The following is a 24,752-nucleotide window of genomic DNA, read 5'->3' as shown; positions in this document are numbered from 1 at the left end:
GTTCAGGCCTGTAATCCTAGCTACTCAGGAGGCTGAGATCTGAGGATTGCGGTTCAAAGCCAGCCCAAGCAGGAATGTCCATGAGACTCTTCTCTCCAATTGACCACCAGAAAACCAGAAGTGGCACTGTGGCTTAAGTGGTAGAGCACTTGCCTTGAGCTGAAGATCTGAGGTACAAGCCCCACGACCCCCCCAAAAATGATTATCATTAACTCATAATTCAAGTGACAATATTCTTAAGGGATTATTGTCACTGACATCACCTTGCTTATTTAGTTTAACTCTAGCAATTCAAGGGTAGGAGTCAATAATAGACATTGGAAATTAAACAATATTTCCAAGTTTATTCTTAATGTACACATTTTCTAATTGGTTAAAATTTTATTTGCTTAAAACAATTGTAGCTTGGGTAGTGGCTCACACCTGTAATCCTAGCTACCTAGGTGAGAGCATCATGGTTTGAGGCCAGCCCAGGAAAAAAGTTTACAAGACCCATCTAAACTAATAAAATCCTGGGCATAGTGGCACATACCTGTCATCTTAGATATATGGAACCTCAAACAGAAGGATTGCAGCTCAGGCTGGCCCAGCCAAAAAACAAGACTTAATTTCTATTCAAAAATTAAAGAAAGCAAAAATGGCTAGAAATATGCTCTGGTGGCTGACTGCCTGGCAAGTTAAAGGCCCTGATCAAACTCCCGTTCTGCCTAGGAAAAAATAGAAAAGACTATAAAAGTTTTTTTTCAAAGGATAAAACTAATTTTTCCCAATGCTGAAAAATTTAGGTCATTCATTGACATATCACAATTGTTAAAACAACTTACAATTAAAATTTTAAAACTTACCTGAACTGGGTCATGTTTTTTCTTGCTACCCAGTTCCTGAGAGTGTATACTAAGGGAAAGAAAACTTTAAGGTTACAACTATAAGTATAATAAAATTCATCTTTATTTACCTAAAATGCATAGTGTTCTACTCCAGCACACAAAACAGTAAATCCTTCCAGGATCATAACATTATTGAGCTTTCATAAAAATCATATTACTATGAGAATAATCACTTTATCACAAGGAAAATAAAGTATGTATACAAAATACCTAGGTCCTTTGATAAAGGTCCTAATTCTTCCATAATATAAGACAAACAAAAAGTGAAGCTTAAAGGTAAACCCTTATACATTTTTTTTCTGATGAACAAGTTAAAGTCAGGGGCTCACACCTGTAATCTTAGCTACTCCTGGTTTGAGGCCAGCCCAGGCAGAAAAATCTGTGAGAATTCATCTCCAAAATAACCAGAAAACAAAGCAGGACTGGAGGCATGGCTAAATTAGAGTACCAGCTGAGCAGGCATGAGACTCTTGAGTTCAATCCTTGGTACTGCCTCCCATCCTCCAAAAAAGTTGATAATAACCAGTTTAAATACCTAACAAGGGCTGGGAAGGTGGCTCAGTGGTAGAGTGCTTGCCTTGCATGCATGAGGCCCTGGGTTCAATTCCTGAGCACCACATAAGCAAAAAGAAAAAAGCCGGAAGTGGCGCTGTGGCTCAAGTGGTAGAGCGCTAGCCTTGAGCTGAAGAGCTGAGGGACAGCACTCAGGCCCAGAGTTCAGGCCCCACGACCGGACCAAAAAAAAAAAAAAAATACCTAACAATGTAAGCCACTCACTCAGCCAAAACTCACTTGTCTTCTGTATCATCAAGGCAGAGTTTAGAAGGTGTACAATTAGGTGACATTGGAAGTTCTAAATCATGCTTTCTTAGAGGGATTTTTATGTCTCTATTCATATTCACGTGGACTGGTTTCTTCACAGTCTCTGTAAGTAAAAACAGTTAAATAAAAATTTAAAAATTAGAATGAAATGCTTTAAAGTTTTTATGTTAATATATCATCTTCATTGGATAAATGTGCACCTGAAATCTTTTACAAAAACACATATGCTATACCACAGTGATGCTGCATGTATGACTGTCACGCATCATTGAAAACATCTTTGTCTTTGTCACCTTACCTAACCTCAAGAAAAGAGTCCTATGAATTCATTGCAGGTTGTTTGTTCCTGCAAGCCTATCCTGTTCCCTCAAGTACACTGGATTTTGTGATATATATTGTCATAGCCCTTTTCTGGTGTAGCATGTTTGTATACTTTATCATGCCTGATGAGCTTTAGCTCAGTAAATTTTAAACTTTTTACTAGCCTTGTCTCTATATAGATAAGCTAAAATGCTCTCATGCCAAATGTTTTTCTCTGTTCTGTATTCAAACTTACTTTTCCTGAGAAATGGTTTCTTGTAACCAGTCTAACTATGGTTCGTTCTAAAGGAGACTTTATGTCAGCCTATAAAATTTTGGTTTGGAGGTAGCCATTTGATGAAAGAGAAACCAATAAAAGAATGCTTACCACTGATTATAAGTAAAATGGTTTCACTACTGAAACTAGATATCCAATACTAAAAGAGAATATCTTTCTAGCGGAATTAAAAATCTTAAATCCAGAGAACCTATCTGCAGTCTTCTTCTGGTGGCACACTTAAGAGGTAAGCAATATTAATTTCTCAAGACAAGGTTTTAAACCCAAATGATGAAAACAATGAGAGAATAAAGCTATTCTTTTTAAAAGAATGTTAGTAACATTCAAATTCCTGATTAAAGTTATTTCTTTTTAAAAGAATGTTAGTAACATTCAAATTCCTGATTAAAGTTATCCCTGAGACCCACCATTGCACTATTGCGCTTCCTTTAAATTAAATGATTAACTGTATCTCTTCTTTTTTTTTTTTTTTTTATTTTATTTTTTGGGTCCGGTCGTGGGGTCTGAACTCTGGGCCTGGGCGCTGTCCCTGAGCTCTTCAGCTCAAGGCTAGTGCTCTACCACTTGAGTCACAGTGCTGTTTGGGCTTTTTTCTTATGTGGTGCTGAGGAATCGAACCCAGGGCCTCATGCATGTAAGGCAAGTGCTCTACCACTGAGCCACCTTCCCAGCCCCCTGTATCTCTTCTTTTGATTACAGTCATTAGCAGCTATGAGTCCTGATAAAGTACTACTATTTTGTTCTTAGTACCCAAATACAATTCTTATCATAGGTAGTCAATGAATGTGTTGTATAACTGGATCAACATATGGATGAAAAGAACATGAGGGTAGTATCCCTAAAATGATACCTTGGCATTTGAAAAACCTGTTGGAAGCAAGAATATCACTTTTAGTTTCCACTGTTCTCTCCAAAGCAAATCACATAACTTAGAAAAAATTTTGAGAAAAGATATTAAGGAGATACTACTATAATGATCAATTTCTCTCCTGATGGTTTATTTTTAAGCTATCATTTTTGTACTTCTTTTAAAAATTCAATATTAGATACAAGTTTTCTTAAGAGGGGGAAAGGATATTCTGATTTTCTTTTTAATTAACCAAAGTATAGGACAAAATGAATTTTATTTTGAAACAGAAGACTACTGCAGATAACACTTTAAGAATATATAAGCCAGGGTCTGGTGACTCATACCTGTAATCCTAGGTTCTCAGGTGGCGGGGTTCTAAGGATCATGATTCAAAGCCAGCCCAGGCAGAAAAGTCCATGGGACTCTTATCTCCAATAAACTACTTAGAAAATACCAAAAGTGGTGCTGTAGCTCAAGAGGTAGAGTGTTAACCTTGAAATCAAAGAGGCTCAGGAACAGCACCCAGGCCCTGAGTTCAAGCCCCAGGACCCACCAAAAAAAAAAAAAAAGAATGTGTAAGAAGAAGTTCAAGTTGTAAGATAGGAAACCAGTCATTGAGATGAAAGTCTTTTCAAGCCATTTGCTGGCGGCTCACGCCTGTAATCCTAGCTACTCAGGAGGCTGAAATCTGAGGATCATGGTTCAAAGCCAGCCCAGGCAAGAAAGTCTGTGAGACTCTTATCTCCAACAAACCATTCAGAAAACCGGAAGTGGCACCGTGGCTCAAGTGGTAGAATGCTAGCCTTGAGCTGAAGAGCTGAGGGACAGTGCTCAGGCCCAAAGTTCAAGACCCATGACTGACAGAAAAAAAAAAGTCTTTTGAGATATACCTTCTAAACAAATTTCTTAAATAATATAAACACATTTATTTTTCTCTGCTATCAAGCTACACTTGGATGATTTAGCATCTTAGAAATTAAATGACATCTAATAAATTAATTTTAAATAATATGTACACAGCTTAAAAATAAAATAAATGAATTTAAAAAACAAATTTTTTGTCAGTCATGGGGCTTGAACTCTAAAAAAATATATTTTAAGCAAATATAATTGAGCTAATTAAAAGCTAAGTTTTTAAATTAATTTTCCACAGCTTTGAGGTCTAAAATTTCAAACTAATTAGAAAGATAATGTTATTACAAATCAAGCTCAAAATAAAATGCTATGGACTTACCAGGTATCTTCTTCTTGCATGATATCTGATTTACCATGTAGAGGTTCAGAAGATCTAAACTGACAGTAGAATTTTTGGCAGGAGGCAAAACTCCCAGTAATTTCATTTTTGATTTTAACCTGTTCCTCTCAAAATATTCCTAAAATATTTAAAAATTAAAATTAATGTACATCAAGTGGTTTAAGGCAGAATCACAAATAACAAAAAATTATTGACTTTTTCATATTTTTGTGACAGCACCTGTTACATACAAATTTAAATCAATCAATGCTACTTTTTAGCTTGCTTATTACTCTTAAAATTCCTATCTTTTACAATTTTCTGTTAAAATTAACCTTTAAAATAGAACTTTAAATAGCTATTATTTACGCATCAAAAATTTGAAATTATCTGTATGTACAAAGTTAAAAAGACATTTAGTAACAAAATAAGAAATCTTGTAAGATAAAAACTTGCTTTTCTGAAAAGCATGGCTCCCTAGTGATACACAAAACCTTAAAGATCTGCCCAGCATAGTGCTATTAACAGTCAACTGAAATGAGGAAAAAAAAAGCGTTGTGTAAGAATGAATCTGTAACTTGTGCCAACTTAGTTTGCTTTGCCAACTCACCTAACTGCTAGTTTTTTTAAACCACACCTGTTCAAAATTATCACTCTGCATCCAGTTTGTGTTTTCTTGTTTTAGCTATAATTGTTACTCTTTATCTTCATTGGTTTCCTTTTGTCAGATTAAACCCTTCATTTACAAAATTCAGAAGCCTTTATTTAGCTTTTATTTATTGAGCAACTATGATAGTGTTTGACACTGTAAAAAAAATCATCTTAGAAAATCTTGCTGTCGGGGCTGGGAAGGTGGCTCAGTGGTAGAGGGCTTGCCTTGCAATGCATGAGGCCCTGGGTTCGATTCTCCAGCACCACATAAGCAAAAAGAAAAAAGCCGGAAGTGGCACTGTGGCTCAAGTGGTAGAGTGCTAGCCTTGAGCTGAAGAGCTGAGGGACAGCACCCAGGTCCAGAGTTCAGGCCCCACAACCAGACCCCTAAAAAAAAATCTTGCTGTCCATGGGGCTGGGAAGGTGGCTCAGTGGTAGAGGGCTTGCCTTGCAATGCATGAGGCCCTGGATTCGATTCCCCAGCACCACGTAAGCAAAAAGAAAAAAGCTGGAAGTGGCGCTGTGGCTCAAGTGGTAGAGTGCTAGCCTTGAGCTGAAGAGCTGAGGGACAGCGCCCAGGCCCAGAGTTCCGGCCCCACGACTGGTCCCCTCCCCCCCAAAAAAAGAAAGAAAATCTTGCTGTCCATTAAATAATTTACAATACAATGGTATAAGCTAGCTCATATATGTAAGTTATCAAAAGTAAGAAGAATTTGAGATTGCAAAAGATTTAGTGCCAAAAGGTTACATTTCCAAATGGTTATATAGCATATTTTCAGTAAGTAAAGGCTTTTTTTTTTTTTTGGTGCCAGTCCTAGGGCTTAAACTCAGACCTAGGCGCTGCTGTCCCTAAGTTTCTTTTGCTCAAGGACAGAGCTCTACTACTTGAGCCATAGCTCCAATTCTGGCTTTTTTTTTTTTTTTTTTTTTTTTTTTTTCAATTCACTGGAGATAAGAGATTCACAGACTTCCTTCTAGGGCTGCTTTGAACAGCCATCCTCAAATCTCCAATTAACCACCAAAAAGATGGAAATGGTATGCTGTGGCTCAAGTGGTAGACTTCTAGACTTGAGAAAAAAAGCTCAGGGGCAGTACCCAGGCCCTAAATTAAAGCCCCAGGATACACAGATACACACACACACACACACACACACACACACACACACACACACACACATAAAGATCACACCATATACGCATGTTTCAGCAATAAAATAACAGGAACTTTAGGATGCAAATACTGAAACAATGTTAGTTCATATAATGATGGTACCGTAGAATTTAAATGTTCTTTCTAAAGGCACTGTATTTTGGGATGGATAAAATAACAGTGAAGACAACAGTAACACAGTTACAATTAAGTGTGGTGGGGATGGTATAACATTATCAGGAAGAACATGTAAATTACAAGTTGGGGGATGGTAGGCAAAGAAATAGAAGAAAGACAGAAAAGGTTTCTTGAGAAATCAACACAGAACTTAAAAAATGGCAAAACCTCCCATGCTCCTGGATTGGCAAGATTAACATCGTGAAAATGGCAATACTTCCCAAGGCTATCTACAAATTCAACGCAATACCTATCAAAATTCCACCCTCATTCTTCAAGGAAATAGAAGAGGAACTCCAAAAATTCATATGGAACAATAAAAGACCCCGAATAGCAAAAACGCTCCTCAACGGAAAGAACACTGCTAGAGGAATATCAATACCAAATTTCAAACTCTACTATAAAGCCATAGTAATCAAAACAGCTTGGTATTGGCATAAGAACAGACCTCAGGACCAATGGAATAGAATTGAAAACCCAGAAATGAACCTACAGACCTATAGCCATCTAATCTTCGATAAGGAAGCTAAAACAATAGAATTGGAAGAAAGACAGCCTCTTCAGTAAATGGTGCTGGCAAAATTGGTTAACTACATGTAGAAAACTAAAGCTAGATCCTTATATATCACCATGCACCAGAATCAACTCCAAATGGATCAAAGACCTTAAACTCAAAGCAGACACTCTGAAAACATTACAGGAGGGAATAGGAGAAACCCTAGGTCTCCTTGGCTCAGGCCGAAATTTTCTGAATAGAGACCCGGAAGCACAACAAATCAAAGAAAGGTTGGACAAATGGGATTGCATAAGGTTGCAGAGCTTCTGCAGGGCAAATGACATAGCTAGCAAGATCAATAGAAAGCCCACGGATTGGGAGAAGATCTTTACTAGGCATACAACGGACAAGGGTCTCATATCTAAAATATACTTGGAACTCAAAAAATTAAACCACCCAACAACAAATCCTCAAAGAAACAACTGCCCAATAAATAAGTGGGTGAAAGACTTAAAGAGAAACTTCTCTGAAGAAGAAAGGATGGCCAATAGACACATGAAGAAATGTTCAACATCCCTAGCCATAAAAGAAATGCAAATCAAAACAACATTGAGATATCACCTCACTCCAGTTAGAACAGCAAAAATCAAGAACTCTAACAACAACAGATGCTGGAGGGGATGTGGACAGAAAGGAACCTTACTTCATTGTTGGTGGGAATGTAAACTTGTTCAACCACTTTGGAAAGCAGTATGGAGGTTCCTCAAAAGACTTCACATAGATCTCCCCTATGACCCAGCAATCCCACTTTGGGGCATTTACCCAAATGTTTACAAACAAGACCACACTAAAGCTACCAGCACAACTATGTTTATTGCAGCATTATTTACCATAGCTAAGATATGGAACCAACCCAGATGCCCCTCAGTAGATGAATGGATCAAGAAAATGTGGTATATATACACAATGGAATTCTATGCCTCCATCAGAAAGAATGACATTTCCCCATTTGTTAGGAAATGGAAAGGTTTGGAAAAAATTATATTAAGTGAAGTAAGCCAGGCCCAAAGAAGCATAGGTCCCATGGTTTCCCTTATTTGCAATATATAGTATAGGTATGAGTCAAGCGGAAAAGGTCAGATAATGTGATGTTAGGAAAATGAACCCTTAAATATGTATTTTAATGTTTTCGTTTCTTTCATGCATGTGTTTCTAACGCATTTATAAGATTATTTCTTTGTTGCCTTGTATGTCCCTACCCCACAGTGTAACCCCCGCTTTCACTATATTTGATGTCAGTATAACATGTGGAGGAGATGGGGACAAACAAGTCGTTTAAGGATTCAGGTGGACCTGTTGCAACAATGAGAAGTACAAAATGTCATGTCAAAACCAGCTTTACAATGTCGGTGTGTGGGGGGGGAGGGGGGTATAATTGGGTGGGGGGAGGGGGGAGGCGGGGAAGGGAGGTAAAGGGTAAACAAAGGAGGAGGCTGCAATGCTTGGTAAGAAATGTATGCATTATCCTGCCCATGTAATTGTAGCCCCTCTGTACAGTATGTTCTCAAATAAAATAAAATAAAATTTAAAAAAAAAAAAAGAAAAAATAACTGATGAAAATTAAAAAAAAAAAAAGAAAAGGTTTCTTGAGAAGTAATTTCTAAAATTTGGACAGTGAATCAGAGTTAGCAAAAGAGAAGACAGAGACATATGTTTCCAAGAATAAGGAAGAACAATTGAAACACTGTCAATTGAAAGACTGCCTGTAAAGGGAGTAAGCCTTTATTCCAGAGAACACTACAAAGGAGGCTTGTCCGCCATACTCTAGTTATCAAGTTGGCTTCTAAACTCTGCATTCCTAGCAAGGACAAAGGACTATGTTTAACAAAGAGTAAGGTTCAGTTTTTTTCCTATCCAGGAAGATAAAGAATTTGTATTAGCTGGGTGTCAGTGGCTCACCCCTGTAATCCTAGCTACTCAGGATGTGTCTGAGGATCGTGGTTCAAAGCCAGCCCAAGCAGGAAAGTCTGTGAGACTCCAATAAACCACTCAGAAAACTGGAAGTGGCGTTGTGGCTCAAGTAGTAGAGTGCTAACCTTGAGCTGAAGAGCTGAGGGACAGGGCCCAGGCCCAGAGTTCAAGCCCATGACTGACCAAAAAAAAAAAAAAACAATTTGTATTTCTTTTTTGTTTTTTTTGTTTTGTTTTTTGGGTCTGGTTGTGGGGGCTGAACTCTGGGCCTGGGAGCTGTCCCTCAGCTCTTCAGCTCAAGGCTAGCGCTCTACCACTTGAGCCACAGTGCCACTTTCAGCTTTTTTCTTTTTGCTTATGTGGTGCTGAGGAATCGAACCCCGGGCCTCATGCATGCAAGGCAAGCACTCTACCACTGAGCCACCATCCCAGCCCAACAATTTGTATTTGTATTTAGAGTAATTACTTTTCTGTTCATCTAAAATAAACCTTAATATTTAAGCTATTTAAAATTACTAGATTCAAGCCCCAAAGTTTTCTTATCTTTAATACCTACTTGGCATTCAATAAGGATGGCATTTGCTCTGAACAAATAAGGATTGGGCTAAAATTTTCTTGGCAATGACTGAGAGAGATTTCTTTGTTAAATAGGTCAAGTTATTAAATACATAATACAGAAAAACTCTGAATAATAGCCTGCAATATATTTTACAAAGGTGATGCTCTATGTAAAAACAAAAGTCCTAACTGGAACAAACATAATATTCTTTTTGGAAGGGGATGTACTTAGAATATTAAATGGAATCTAAGTAAAGAACGTTGAAGTATAGAATGCAAAGTAGTTGTATCAGAGTTGACTAGAAGGAATAGCCTTCTAACTAAATAGCATGGATAAAGCAGTGTCTGCTCCCAGACTAGAACTAAGAGCCAAAGCAAATGCTCAGCACATTCTCAAAGAAGCCTTGCAGCAGCACCACAGACCACCAGAACAGACTCGGGCAACCGGATGAAGAAGACATGACACTGCTCTCCCAGCAGTGTAACATCATCGCAGGAACAGGTTTTCTGGACAGCTGACTACTCTTAGAAAGAGCTTGATATTTTTTTGTCAAGTCTCCCTTACTGGAGAAAACTTTCCAAAAAAAAATCAAGTTTTAAGTTGCACATACCTATTAAAGAGAGAAAAACCAGAAAGACAGAGAAGTAAAATCTGAAGAATTATGTCAAAACATGAGAGGAGTTTATTTCAAAATTTGAAAGGAATGGCAGACTATGCAGGAGATTAAAGTAAGCAGAATTAGCAAAAAGCTCACAGTACATCTGAGAAATCAATGTTTGTTTTCATACTTACTTCTACTTTTCTTTAAATTTCACTACTTTTAATCATATTGATATATACCATTTTAATATTTTTCCTTTTTCTTATTTTCTGCTTTAGTACTATTTTTTTTTTGTCAGTCATAGGGCTTGTACCTAGTCCTGGGCACTGTCCCACAGTTCTTCAGCTCAAGGCTAGTGCCCTACCACTTAAGCCACAGCACCATTTCTGGCTTTTTCTGCTTATGTGGTGCTGAGGAATCAAACCAGTGCCTCATGCATGTGAGGCAAGCACTCTACCATTGGGCCACCTTCCCAGCCCTGTTTTAGTAACTTTTTTTTTGTCAGTCGTGGGGCTTGAACTCTGGGCTTGGACGCTGTCCCTCAGCTCTTTAGCTCAAGGCGAATGCTCTACCACTTGAGCCACAGTGCCACTTCCAGTTTTCAAGTGGTTTATTGGAGATAAGAGTCTCCTGGACTTTCCTGCCCAAGCTGGCTTTGAACCACAATCCTCAGATCTCAGCCTCCTGAGTAGCTAGTATTACAGGCGTAAGCCACCGGCACCAGGCTTGTTTTAGTACTTTTTATAAAAAAGAATCTTTCTCAGGGTCTTCTGTGAGTTCCTTCTTTTGCTCAGCATTACCTAGTTAAAAGTGATACATACTTCCTACATATAATTAAAACCTTCTTACTGCTCTTATTAATACTCAGATAGAACACCTTCTGTTGAATTAATTTTACCACTAATGGAAATTTGGCTTGTTCTCTTCCTTTCCTCCTCCCGCCCCATGAACAACTTCTTTCCCCTTTCACTTAGTATTTTGGCAATAACAGTGATTCAACCTTACCATATCTCCAAGTACATAAATACAAGTTTCTCTCAGGTATGTACTGCTCAGGTGCTATGCACACATGAATATATTATGCAGTCAGACAAATGGAAAAACTAAGTGGGAGTGGGATATGGGAAATGAGAGCATAACAGTACTCTAGGCAACTGAAATTACAGTGCTAATTCTATGGGTAGTGAAATATCATCAGATTATCATCTTGACACTAGCAAGATAGTAAGAATCAAGAATTGTTCCTAAGTTTCCACCTGAGCAAAGTGGAGAGTTTATTAATGTACCTGTAAGGATGGAGAAGACTAAAGGAAGATAATATTTCAACTGTACTTTGATAGAGTTACTATAAATGATGAAAAATGTTTCAGAAGGTGACTATTGCATACAACTGACATAATAAAAGTAGATTTTGCCTACCTTTTGCTTTCTCCTGTCCTGCTTGATCAGAACCCTGCTCCTAGAAAGGAAGTGAGGACAAAATACACAATTATCCAAGAAATGTCTTTAAAATGATTGTCATCTCAGTTAAATACAGATCTTAAATTAAAACCCCAAAACATAGTGATCATAGTACTATTTTCCAAAAGGAAAACATGAAAATGATCTTCCAAGTATTTTTAGTATATATTTCACAAATTTTTCTAAGGAATTCTAATTTTAAAAACACTATATCTATAATGAATGATTTAGCACAAAAACACACATGAATTTTAAAACCAAGAGAAGAAAAATTAATGATTGGAAAAGATTGTCACTGAATCATGCTCATATGACCAAGCAATATTCTTAGTCAACACTTCTATCTTCTCTTTCTTTGCATTTCAACCTTCTAAGGAAATCAACAAGGAGCACAGAGATGGTAAAATCTACTTAGGATCTACAGAAATGTTACATTTATTGCCCAAGCAATGTTAGTTATATTAGTAGATCACCTATATATATTCCTGAAATCTCAGAGCTGGGTATAACGGTACATGTCTATTATTCTACCATTCAGGAGGAGAAGGGTCAGGTGTTTAAGGCTGGTGAAACTCTGTCTCAAAAAAAAAAAACAAAACAAGGGGCTGGGAAGGTGGCTCAGTGGTAGAGTGCTTGCCTTGCATGCATGAGGCCCTGGGTTTGATTCCTCAGCACCACGAAAGCAAAAAGAAAAAAGCCAGAAGTGGCGCTGTGGATCAAGTGGTAGAGCGCTAGCCTTGAGCTGAAGAGCTGAGGGACAGCGCCCAGGCCCAGAGTTCAGGCCTCACGACCGGATCCAGAAAAAAAAAACACACACACACAAAAAAACTAAGGGCTGGAGATTTAGTTCAGTAGTAGAGCACTTACATAGTAAGTACAATCCTTGGTTCACAAAATCTTCTATTTTAAGCCAATTCAAGTGGCTCAAACAGAATACCATAAATCAGGTAATTGATATTGGGCACAGAAAACTTTACCTGAAAGTATATCACTTTGGCATGCTCAGTATTTTGAATTTTACAGGCCTCAAAAGCATTTTCTCTCTGACCTTCTCTTGCATTCTTTTCTTTTCTTTTTTTTTTTTTTTATTGGGGGTGAGGGGTGGGGAGGGTGGTCCGGTCCTGGGCCTGGGCGCTGTCCCTCAGCTCTTCAGCTCAAGGCTAGCGCTCTACCACTTGAGCCACAGCGCCACTTCCGGCTTTTTTCTTTTTGCTTATGTGGTGCTGAGGAATCGAATCCAGGGCCTCATGCATTCTTGCATTCTTTTCTTTTTTTTTTTTTTAATTTTATTTTATTTGTGAACATTCTGTACAGAGGAGTTACAATTACATGGGCAGGATAATGCGTACATTTCTTACCAAGCATTGCAGCCTCCTCCTTTGTTTACCCTTCACATCCCTTCCCAGCCTCCCCCCTCCCCCCCAATCCCAATCCTTCTCCTTCCTCCCCTTCCCCCCCCCCCCCCCCCCACCGACGTTGTAAAGCTCATTTTGGACATGACAACTTGTACTTCTCATTGTTTCTTGCATTCTTTTCTACGGCTCTCCCCCAAAGCAAGTAAGAGAAACTGGAACCTCTCTTCCCCATGGCAGATGACAGAAACTCAAGTCAGCTACAAAACCTAGAAATGTAATTTTGGTATCTTCCTCCCATCTCACCTTTCTATATATGAACTAGTCACAAAAAGGAAAAAAGAAAAGCAGTGTAGATTCGATCTACATTATCTGATAGTAGATGATGAAACCCTTCTTACAGAAGTCTTGTCCCATAGCTAAGAAGAAAGAATGGCCCACAAAGGCCAAGAATCCCCAAATAGAAGTCTTTCTGGGTTTACCCTCTCAGTCTATTACCACTAGGTAATACCATTTCTATATGGATGCCCATTCTTTACCAAATCTAAGTATAAAAATGAACAATCTTTCCTGCATCTTTAGGTATTCATTTCTGAGGGATTTTGTGTCATATAAAATTGTCTTTTTATTAAGGATTGCTTGTTAAAGATGACATGATGAGTACACTGACAACAGAAAATTACTTGTCATAGTTCTGGAGGCTATGAAGTCCAAAATCAAGGTACCAGCTGACTCAATGTCTGGTCAGGGCCTAGTTCCCTGGTCACTGATAATGACTTCTCACTATATCCTTACCTGGCCAAGGCTTAACTACTTCCCCGGATCTCTTTTTACAAGAGTACCAGTCAGAGTCACGAATACTCTCAAATATCCCCACCAACTAGTACCTTCACCTCAGGGGTTAGTACTTCAACCTATGAATTTTGGGGACACAGACCACAGTATATTCTTTTTAAAAGCCTATCATTGTGTGTGCTTTGTACTTATGACCCATGTACCAAATAAAGCACTAAACACCAATAACAGGGTAGTGTTTAGTGGTTATGAAGTGTTAGTCTATTAATAAAAGTAAAACTTTAAAAAACATTTATGACATCCAGGCTCTGATGGATCACACCTATAATCTTAGCTACTCAGGAGGCTGAGATACAAAGATCATGGTTCAAAGCTAAACTGGGTATGAAAGTCCGTGAAACTTCTCTCTCTAATTAACCACTAAAAATCAGAAGTGGGAGCTATGGCTCAAATAGAAAACCACTAGCCTGGAGCAAAAAAGCAAAGAACCCTATATTTTCTGTCCCATGAAGCATCACAACTACTGCTCATATTCTAACTTTAAAAGAAAGCCAGGAGAGAGCAAGGGAAGGGGTGACATTGTCCAAAAAGAAATGTACTCATTACCTGACATGCATAACTGCAACATCTCTGTATTTCATCTTTTTTTTTTTTGTCTCTTGTGGGGCTTGAACGCTGGGCTTGGGCGCTATCCCTGTGCTCTTCAGCTCAAGGGGAGCACTCTACCACTTGAGCCACAGTGCCACTTCCGGTTTTCTAGTGGCTTATTGGAGGTAAGAGTCTCTCAGACTTTTCTGCTGGCTTTGAACTGTGATCCTCAGATCTCTAGCCTGAGTAGCTAGAATTACAGGCATGAGCCACTGGTGCCCAGCCTGTATTTCATCTTTATACTAACAATGAAATTCTAAAAAGAAAAAAGTTACATTTGATGGATTCATCAAAAGCTAAGGAGATTATTCCCATTATTTTAAAACTTGCAAAACAGAAGAGAAAGCAAAGTAATTTTTTCATGGTTCAGAATACCAATTGTGTAAACAGGTTCCGTGTTATTAATGTTAACAAAATTAGGTTTGTCATGTCAACACCTAAATATATTCCCATGTATGTATAAATAAATTATTTTATTTCAGATTGATTTTTCATTACATAGAATTCAGTTCTCACCAACTTTTATGCACTACGTATTGCTTATTCTTGTATTAATAAGGAAAAGTAATTAAGAACTTAAAACATCTAGTAGTGGCTAAACCACGGTGAAAATGAAAAAGGAGTATGACATATTACAAAAGTTGATTCTTTTTGTGTGTAGGTACTGGGGCCTGAAGTCATGCTCTTACTTAGTATTTTTTCTCTCGATTGTGCTCTATCACACTTTCACTTCTGGCTTTTTTGTGGCCAATTGGAAAATAAAACTACTCTCAATAACAACTGAAAACTTATTTGGCTAATTTAAACAGAAAACAATTACTTAAAGAAGTAGAGTAAATGACAGACTTTCTGAGAAAGTTGAGGACCAGGGTTAGCAAATGGCAAGAACAAGGAAGTCTAAGCAGCTGCTCAAAATCATGCCACAATGGAGTTTATAAGGCCACCTCTTATGGTACTGATGGACACTGTCTACAACTGCCAGCATCATCTTGACCCTTGAATAGAAACCTCTGACATCCAGTCCTCCTGCAGCTCCTACTACTATAACAGGTGCTCTGCAGTAGTTATTTCCTGGGATCGCTAGCCTGATTTAGGACAATCACATCAAAGTCTAAGCTTAAGTCACATGCTCATTTTTTACCTATAAAACCAATTGTGAAGCAAGTGCCTAGGTTTTTTTTTTTTTTCTCCTTCTACAGAAGGAGATGACTTGTACCTATCAATAAAGCTCATAAGGTAAGAAATACACATCAATGGGGTTAAAAACTCTAGGCTACTGAAGAGAATGTCTTCGAAATAACTGTTACATAATAAAATTAAAGTAAATGATCTAAAAGTCCACTATATTCCCTCCCTTCCTCCCTTCTTCTCTCATTTTTCATTTATTTCTGGTTTAAAATGCAGTGTAGTAAAGAAATCTTCTTGAAAGCTAGCAGAGAAACGGCTAAACATAAGCAAAGCAAGGCAGAGTCCATAAGATAGACTGCACCCAAGAAAACTGATGAGAAGTCACACAAAGGCCCCCCTGGCATGAACATAGACCCCACATGTGACACTCCTGACCAGGTCCAGGCACATCGGCACACTCAGCTGACAGAGGCCTCAAAAGTTCTGGTACCCCTTGTTCTTTTGTGTGAATAGGAGAATAACTGGTACAGAAGAGAGACATGAGAAACTTGTGTTGAGTGACAAAAGCTACATTTTACATCCAGGACTGTGGGATATGCAACCATATCCAGGAAATTCAAGTCACTGGATTTCAACATTCCTGTCCCAGAAACACAGCTTCTGTAGAGAAGCACTGAGGCATCAAGAGGAAATTGCTTATCTGTTAGGGGAAGTTGAGCAGACAGAGTGCAAACATGAGTGACAGGTTTTGTCTGAAACTTAAGAGAAGCATTTTTCTTTTTGTGACAGTACTAAGGTTTGAACTCAGGGCCTCACTCTCTGGCCCAACTTTTTCTGCTCAAGATTGATGCTCTACTACTTAAGCCACACTTCCCCTACCTGCTTTTTCCAGGTTAATTGGAGATAAGATTTGTCTTATCTTGGATTTGTCTGCCTATGCTGGCTTCCAACCTGATTCTCAGATCTCAGGCTCCTTTATAGCTAGGATTGTGTCCACCTCCAAATCAATCATATGATCTTATGGTTTTCCTTAGACTTATACAAGAACAAGACAGCAATGATAAAAAGGAGCCAGTTCTTAAATAATAGGGGAAATTTTTTCAAGCTTTATACTTGAAAAACATAACTCAAACCCCAAATTTTGCAAATAATCAAAAGAAAAGTCATTTGTTAAAGTATTCTATAGAAAATGCCATAATATTCAGTACACAGAAAAGTTACCAAAATTAAACTTCAAAGAGTCTCTAACATATTATTATATGTGTACACACTCTAAAACACAGCTGTGGTTATCACTTAGGACCAGATTTCCACAAGAAGGCCACACCTAGCTTTCAACTTCACTATGTTCTTCACTTCATAAACTCACATACCCAACCGAAGAAAAATATTACCTTTATATATTGCATTATCAAAACCTTCTAGATTATATTCAAATGACAATTCGTGCAACTAATATGCACTTTATAAAAATAATTACATCTAAATTTATTAAACTTGGGTAAAATGGAGAATGTGAATGAAGCTCATCTTAATTTTTATTTGGCAGAGCCTTCTGCTGACTCAGCTTGCTGTTTGGTTAGCATTCTACCACTTGAGCCATGTCTCCAACCCTGCATTTTGCTCATTATTTTGGAGATTAAGGTCTCAAAGACTTTTCTGCCTATGTAAACCTTCAACCAAATTCCTCCAGCCTCTTTAGTACACATGTGAGTCACTAGCATTCTCACCTTTTTAACAGTAATTATTATTCTAGAAAATATATTTTCAGGAAATATATTGTAATTATCTTACTCCATAAAAATTACAAAAAATGCCAGGGATGGGGCTGGGAAGGTGGCTCAGTGGTAGAGCGCTTGCCTTGCATGCCTGAGGCCCTGGGTTCGATTCCTCAGCACCACATAAGCAAAAAGAAAAAAGCCGGAAGTGGTGCTGTGGCTCAAGTGGTAGAGCGCTAGCCTTGAGCTGAAGAGCTGAGGGACAGTGCCCAGGCCCAGAGTTCAGGCCCCACGACCAGAACCCCCAAAAAAATGCCAGGGCATGGATGAAGAGGTACAGTGTACCTTCCTAGCAAGTATAAGATTATGAGTTCAAACCTCAGTACCACAAAGAAAGAAAGAAGGAAAGAGAAAAAGAAATAAAGAGGGAGAAAGAAAGAAAGGAGGGACGGAGGAAAAGAAAAAAGGGAGGGAAGAAAGGAAAGAAGGAAAGCAGGAAGGAAGGGGAAGGACCAAGGGTGTGAGAAGAAGGAGAGAGGAAAGAATGGAGGGAAAGAAAATTGTTGTAGCTACTTAAATGAAAATCATTAGGTCATAACTTCATAGAACACAAATGATTAATTTTAAGTAGCCAGAATACAGATATTAGTTACAAATTCTATTGCTAAGAAGTATAAAATGAAGTAATAAGTACTGAAGAGAAAAGAACAGAAAGATAAGAGTAAGACAGAAGAAAGAAAACAAAACCAAATAGGGGAGAGGGATACCATGTTGACTATCAAAAGTGAATCAAGATTTCTGTCTATTCTTTCTAGTAAGAAAAGATCTGAAGAAAAATGGCAAAGAAATAATCCTTCTCATTAGACACCATGTTGAAAATGAACTATATAACTTGTGGGTAGGGATGGGAGGGAAAAACTGGGAAAGAGCAAAGGAAGGGATGACACTGTCCAAAAAGAAATGTACTCTTTTTTAAAACATAACTTTATTGTAAAGGTGATATACGTAGGGGTTACAGTTACGTAAGTAATGAGTACATTTCTTTTTTTTTTAATTTTATTTTGATTTATTTGGGAACATACTGTATAGAGGAGTTACAACCACACGGGCAGGATAATGCGTACATTTCTTACCAAGCATTGCAGCCTACTCCTTTGTTTACCCTTCACATCCCTTCCCAGCCTCCCCCCTCCCCCCCAATCCCAATCCTTCTCCTTCCCCCACTTCCCTCCCCCGCCCCCCTGCACCGACATTGTAAAGCTCGTTTTGGACATGACAACTTGTACTTCTCATTGTTGCAACAGGTCCACCTGTATCCTTAAACAACTGGTTTTTCCCCATCTCCTCCACAAGTTATACTGACATCAAATATAGTAAAAGCAGGGGTTATACTGTGGGGGAGGGACATACAAAGCAACAAAGAGATAATCTTATAAATGCGTTAGAAACACATGCATGAAAGAAAAAAACATTAAAATACACATCTAAGGGTTCATTTTCCTGACATCATATTATCTGACTTTTTCCGCTTGACTCATACATATACTAGATATTGCAAATAAGGGAAACCATGGGACCTATGTTTCTTTGGGCCTGGCTTACTTCACTTAATATAATTTTTTCCAAGTTTTTCCATTTCCTAACAAATGGGGCAATGTCATTCTTTCTGATGGAGGCAGAGAATTCCATTGTGTATATATACCACATTTTCTTGATCCATTCATCTACTGAGGGGCATCTGGGTTGGTTCCATATCTTAGCTATGGTAAATAATGCTGCAATAAACATAGTTGTGCTGGTAGCTTTAGTGTGGTCTTGTTTGTAAACATTTGGGTAAATGCCCCAAAGTGGGATTGCTGGGTCATAGGGGAGATCTATGTGAAGTCTTTTGAGGAACCTCCATACTGCTTTCCAAAGTGGTTGAACAAGTTTACATTCCCACCAACAATGAAGTAAGGTTCCTTTCTGTCCACATCCCCTCCAGCATCTGTTGTTGTTAGAGTTCTTGATTTTTGCCATTCTAACTGGAGTGAGGTGATATCTCAATGTTGTTTTGATTTGCATTTCTTTTATGGCTAGGGATGTTGAACATTTCTTCATGTGTCTATTGGCCATCCTTTCTTCTTCAGAGAAGTTTCTCTTTAAGTCTTTCACCCACTAATTTATTGGGCAGTTGTTTCTTTGAGGATTTGTTGTTGGGGGGTTTAATATTTTGAGTTCCAAGTATATTTTAGATATGAGACCCTTGTCCGTTGTATGCCTAGTAAAGATCTTCTCCCAATCCGTGGGCTTTCTATTGATCTTGCTAGCTATGTCATTTGCTCTGCAGAAGCTATGCAACTTTATGCAATCCCATTTGTCCAACCTTTCTTTGATTTGTTGTGTTTCTGGGTCTCTATTCAGAAAATTTCGGCCTGAGCCAAGGAAACCTAGGGTTTCTCCTATTCCATCCTGTAATGTTTTCAGAGTGTCTGCTTTGACTCCAAGGTCTTTGATCCATTTGGAGTTGATTTTGGTGCAGGGTGATATATAAGGATCTAGCTTTAGTTTTCTACCAGTAGTTAACCAATTTTGCCAGCACCATTTACTGAAGAGGCTGTCTTTCTTCCATTCTATTTTTTTTAGCTCCTTTATCGAAGATTAGATGGCTATAGGTCTGTAGGTTCATTTCTGGGTGTTCAATTCTATTCCATTGGTCCTGAGGTCTGTTCTTATGCCAATACCAAGCTGTTTTGATTACTATGGCTTTATAGTAGGTTTGAAATTTGGTATTGATATTCCTCTAGCAGTGTTCTTTCCGTTGAGGAGCGTTTTTGCTATTTGGGGTCTTTTATTGTTCCATATGAATTTTTGGATTGCCTCTTCTATTTCCTTGAAGAATGAGGTTGAAATTTTGATAGGTATTGCATTGAATTTGTAGATAGCCTTGGGAAGTATTGCCATTTTCACGATGTTGATCTTGCCAATCCAGGAGCATGGGAGGTTTTGCCATTTTTTAAATTCTGTGTTGATTTCCTTTTTCAAGATTTTAAAGTTTTCATCATAGAGGTCCTTCACTTCTTTGGGTAAGTTAATTCCTAGGTATTTTATTTTTTGTGGGGCTATTACAAATGGAGTTGCTTTCCTAAATTCAGCCACACTTTTCTCATTGTTGGCATACAGAAAAGCTATTGATTTTGGGGGGTTAATTTTATAACCTGCTAATTTGCCAAAGTTTTGAATCAGCTTGAGTAATTTGGGAGTGGAGTCTATGGGATTCTTTAAATACAAGATCATGTCGTCTGCAAAGAGGGAGAGTTTTATTTCTTCTTTCCCTATTTGGATCCCCTTTATGTCTGCATCTTGTCTTATTGCTGAAGGTAGGCATTCTAATACTAGATTGAAGAGAAGTGGAGAGAGTGGGCATCCTTGTCTTGTTCCTGAGTTAAGATGAAATGGCTTTAGTTTTTCACCATTGAGTGTAATGCTGGCTGTAGGTTTGTCATATACAGCCTTTATTGTATTGAGGAATGTTCCATGGATTCCTAATTTTTCCAAAACCTTCATCATAAAGCGGTGTTGGATCTTGTCGAATGATTTTTCTGCATCTATTGAGATAACCATGTGGTTCTTATTCTTGCTCCTCTTGATGTGATGAATAATATTAATTGATTTGCGTATATTGAACCAGCTTTGCATCCCTGAAATGAATCCTGTTTGATCGTGATGTATGATTTTTTGGATGAATTGTTGAAGTCGATTGGCCAAAATTTTGTTGAGAAGTTTTGCATCAATATTCATCAAAGAAATGGGTCTATATACACAATGGGGGATAGGGTCTACTAGTTAACTACGGGTTTATCTGAGGATGTGCAGGACAAGAGTTAAGTCACATAAAGAAGAACAAAAGAGAGGAAAACGTGAAAAGGATAAGAAAGGGAGAAAAAAAGATCAGAAGTTCAGTAGAGCTAGACAAAAAACAAAAAGATAATTAAGAAAGAAAGAAAAAGAGAAAGAAGACAAGAAAAGAAAGGAAAACGCACATTCACGTATTCCTAAAATAAAAATTATAAGAGGAAAAAAAAGTTACTGGAAAACAATTTTTTTCAAAAAAGGCAAATATTAAAGATTAATAAAAGTTTTAGAAAAGGAAAAAAATTGATATATATAAGGTACCAAAAAAGAAAAAAGAAAAAAGAAAAGGAGAAGAAGAAAAAAGAAAAAAAAAGTTCTTTGATTTTTTTTTTGGGGGGGGGGGTGGGAAGAATCCTGTATCTCCCTTTTGTCTCTAACCAGTCTCTTGTTGGAGTCTCTGGTCAGCTTGAGGTCCTGTGGCTTGACTGGTTTCTTAAGTCAGTTTGTTCGAACAGGCAGAAAAATGCTGTGCTTTACCCAAGATTTTGAGATCCCCCTCCCAGGTTAGTTTAATGGGAGGGTGATCTGCTTTGAGAATCACAAAAGAGGGGGATGCAGTGATGAGGCTAGGTTCTGGGTAGAATTGAGGCCTTTCAACAAACAGTAGCTTTTCCCTGGGGCTATTTAGTGAAAACCTCACATAGCCCAGCCTGGAGCCATTCTCAGGGTTTCTGTTTTTCAATTGATTGTGGAGGCTGCTAGAGGGAGGGGCAGCCTCTGGCTCTGGTTACCCAGTGAGGAAAGCCACTCCAATGGCTGGTGCCTGAGCTGGGTGACTTTTCCCTGGATGGAGCTGAGTCTGGCAGGTCACTTCACTGTTAAGTTCTTGTGACCTGCTAAATGACTCGTTTTATTCCAAGGCCTGAGCTGGAGCTGGCAGCTCCTCCGAGCTTTGTCGGTATCCAAGATGGAGATCACCGGTGCTGGGGGGGGGGGGGTGGGAGGGGAGGGAAGAGGTGGCCTTCCCTCCTCTGCTCCCTGAGAAGGAGTGAGGACGTCAGGCTTCTACTCACGCTGAGTCTTGGATCCTGGGTCGTCTCTGGTCTGCAAACTGCAGGATGAAGATGTCCGCTCCTTGTCGGTTCTTGCTGGTGTTGAGTAGAATCTGCTCGCCCGCTGCATCTGGCTCCTTCGTCCCGGACTCTCTGTGGCTCAGGTATGGCCTCGGCTTCGGTAGGCGCCACGACCCTGCCGCCGTGGCGGCTGCTGGCAGGCGCTCAGATGTGTCTCCTTGCCTTGGCTTCCCCTCTCTTGTCTATCTCTCTGTCCTGTGATGGCACACTTGGTGTTATTCTCTGGCTTAGATCTGTTCACTGGAACTCTAAAACTGCTTTCTATGCGAGACCTTGTTCAGATTCCATCTTCTCTTCCGCCATCTTCCCGGAACTCTCTTGAGTACATTTCTTTTGGAACAGTGTTACCCCCTCTCTCATTTTCTTCCACTTTCCCCTCCCCATCCCCCAACAAATTGTAAATTTCATTTCCAATATAGTGTCTATTATCACTGTTGCATAGTTCACCCTTAGTCCCACCATTTATGTGATTCCCCTTCCTTTCCCCAACTGAGATAAATTTATATATAAGTCAAAGGGTATGGAAATCAAAAACTGTGTCAACAGGGAACAAACAAAGGAAATAAAAGAAAGAAAAATGAAATAACTGCAAACAGTACACTAAAAATCCTCTTGTTTCCATTTTTGGAGTTCCTTTCAGTAAGCATAATTTTATATGGTCTTATCCACATAGGTATTGAGCCACTGTGATCCTCTGCTAAGAATATCCTAGACATATTCTAGTTATTACAAATGAGGGAAATCATGCAGCCTATGTTTCTTTGGATCTGACTTACTTTGCTTAACAGAATTTTTCCAAGTCTTTCCAAAGGAATGTACTTTTTATCAGACTAATGTAACTGTAACTCCTCTGTACATCACCTCTATAGTAACAATTTAAAAAACGTTTAAAGAAATTTTCCTCCTAAATTTCAGACCAAAACACACAAACACAGTAAGGTTGTCAAAGAAATGTTAAAACAACACTAATTTATAATTTTGCATGAAGTATACAAAGTGATATTGAAACTTCATTAAGAACTAAATGCTTTTTGGCTGTTGTTATTTCTTTGGTTTTGCATTTTTAGTTTCCTGATTCATTTATTTTCCTCAGAGCATAGTAGACACAAAGGAAACTTTTAGGATGTTAAGAACCTACAATCAATCTTTAAGTATAATTAAAACTGGAAAACATACAATCAAGATCAATAACTAATGATTTGAAACATCTCATGCTTTGTGATTTAGAGAAATCATCATTAGCCTGAAATATCAAAATCTAACATTACAAGCTAGTGGGCTTATTAAGATTCAAGACAGTAGCTAACCTAGAAAAAGTACTTACATTGGCTTTCCACAAAACTAAAGCAGGTCACCTTGATGTGTTAAGAATAGTAATGATATGGACTGGGAAGGTAGCTCAGTGGTAGAGTGCTTGCTTTGCATGCATGAGGCCCTGGGTTTGATTCCTCAGCACCACATAAGCAGAAAAAGCTGGAAGTGGTGCTGTGGCTCAAGTGGTAGAGTGCTAGCCTTGAGCTGAAGAGCTGAGGGACAGCACCCCACCCAGAGTTCAGGCCCATGACCGACCAAAAAAAAAAAAAAGCATAGTAATGATATAAGTTAGAAGCTATGGCTTTTAAGTACACTTCTTTTGAGCCATGTGTGGTAGCACATGCTATTATTTCAGCAATTGGGAGGCTAAGACAAGAGGATCACAAGTTCCAGGCAAGGCTGAGCAATACAGGGCACCTCAAAAGTAAATAAATAAGAAAACAAACATTTCTTTTATAACACAAGAAAAAAAAATTTTTTAAGTTCATGAATTACAAAAGAAGTTACCCTTTTCATGCTGTTGTTGGGAATATAAACTAGCATAACCACTGTGGAAAACAGTATGGAAGTTCCACAAAAAAATAAAACTATAGAGGGGCTGGGAATGTGGCTTAGTGGTAGAGTGCTTGCCTCCCATGCATGTAGCCCTGGGTTTGATTCCTCAGTACCACATAAACAGAAAAGGTCAGAAGTGACGCCCTGTGGCTCTAGTGGCAGAGTGCTAGCCTTGAGGAAAAACAGCTCCAGGACAGTGCCCAGGCTCTGAAATCTGGCAAACAACAACAGCAACAACAAAACCTGGAACTATAATATGACTAAACGATAATACTGTTGGGCACATATCCAAAAGCTGCTTAAGTCAGGACATAAAAGAAGTGCTTGCATGCATGTTTATTATCGCCCTATTCACAATAGCCAAGTTATAAAAACAACCCAAATTCCCTACTACTGATAAATAAGGTGGTATATATACACAATGGAATACTCTTTAGCCATAATGAAGAAAGAAGTTATGCTGTTGGCCAATAAATGGATAGAACTGAAGATTATTCATGCCAGGTAAGACAATTTCAGAATGACGAAAGTTCATATGTGGAAGCTAAACCTAAAAGATAAACATATATATAAGTACACACATGACTGTATGTACACATATAGAAAGAAAAAATGTAATTGTAATAGCAGGAATGTTTGAGATTTGGGGGGAGAAAAAGAAAATGAGAAAGGGTAAATAATATCAAAATACATTGCATTTGTATACTAAGATAGCATAGTGAAACTAACATCATCTATTGAATAATGGTGTGGAGGAATAGAGAAAAAGTAGTAGAGGAGGTTAATCTAATTAAAGGACAACATATGCATGTGTGAAA

The 24,752-nt window shown here is 38.4% G+C and overlaps 1 protein-coding gene across 1 annotated transcript in view; it reads right to left on the bottom strand.

Moving 5' to 3' along the window:
• The window catches only part of Redic1 (regulator of DNA class I crossover intermediates 1), an 84,487-nt gene that overhangs the window by 44,932 nt on the left and 14,803 nt on the right, over window positions 1-24,752 (bottom strand). Inside the window, exons 2-5 of the mRNA XM_070038831.1 lie at window positions 11,416-11,455; window positions 4,392-4,530; window positions 1,680-1,812; window positions 846-894 (exon numbers count right to left, since the gene is read on the bottom strand). Of these exons, the coding sequence (XP_069894932.1) occupies window positions 846-894; window positions 1,680-1,812; window positions 4,392-4,530; window positions 11,416-11,455 (361 nt within the window). The remainder of the gene's footprint in view (window positions 1-845; window positions 895-1,679; window positions 1,813-4,391; window positions 4,531-11,415; window positions 11,456-24,752) is intronic.

This window comes from Dipodomys merriami, unplaced genomic scaffold (assembly GCF_024711535.1).
Source record: "Dipodomys merriami isolate MVZ:Mamm:240054 unplaced genomic scaffold, mDipMer1.0.p SCAF_10, whole genome shotgun sequence".
Taxonomy (NCBI): Eukaryota; Metazoa; Chordata; class Mammalia; order Rodentia; family Heteromyidae; genus Dipodomys; species Dipodomys merriami.
This window is presented reverse-complemented; position numbering and strand designations above follow the sequence as displayed.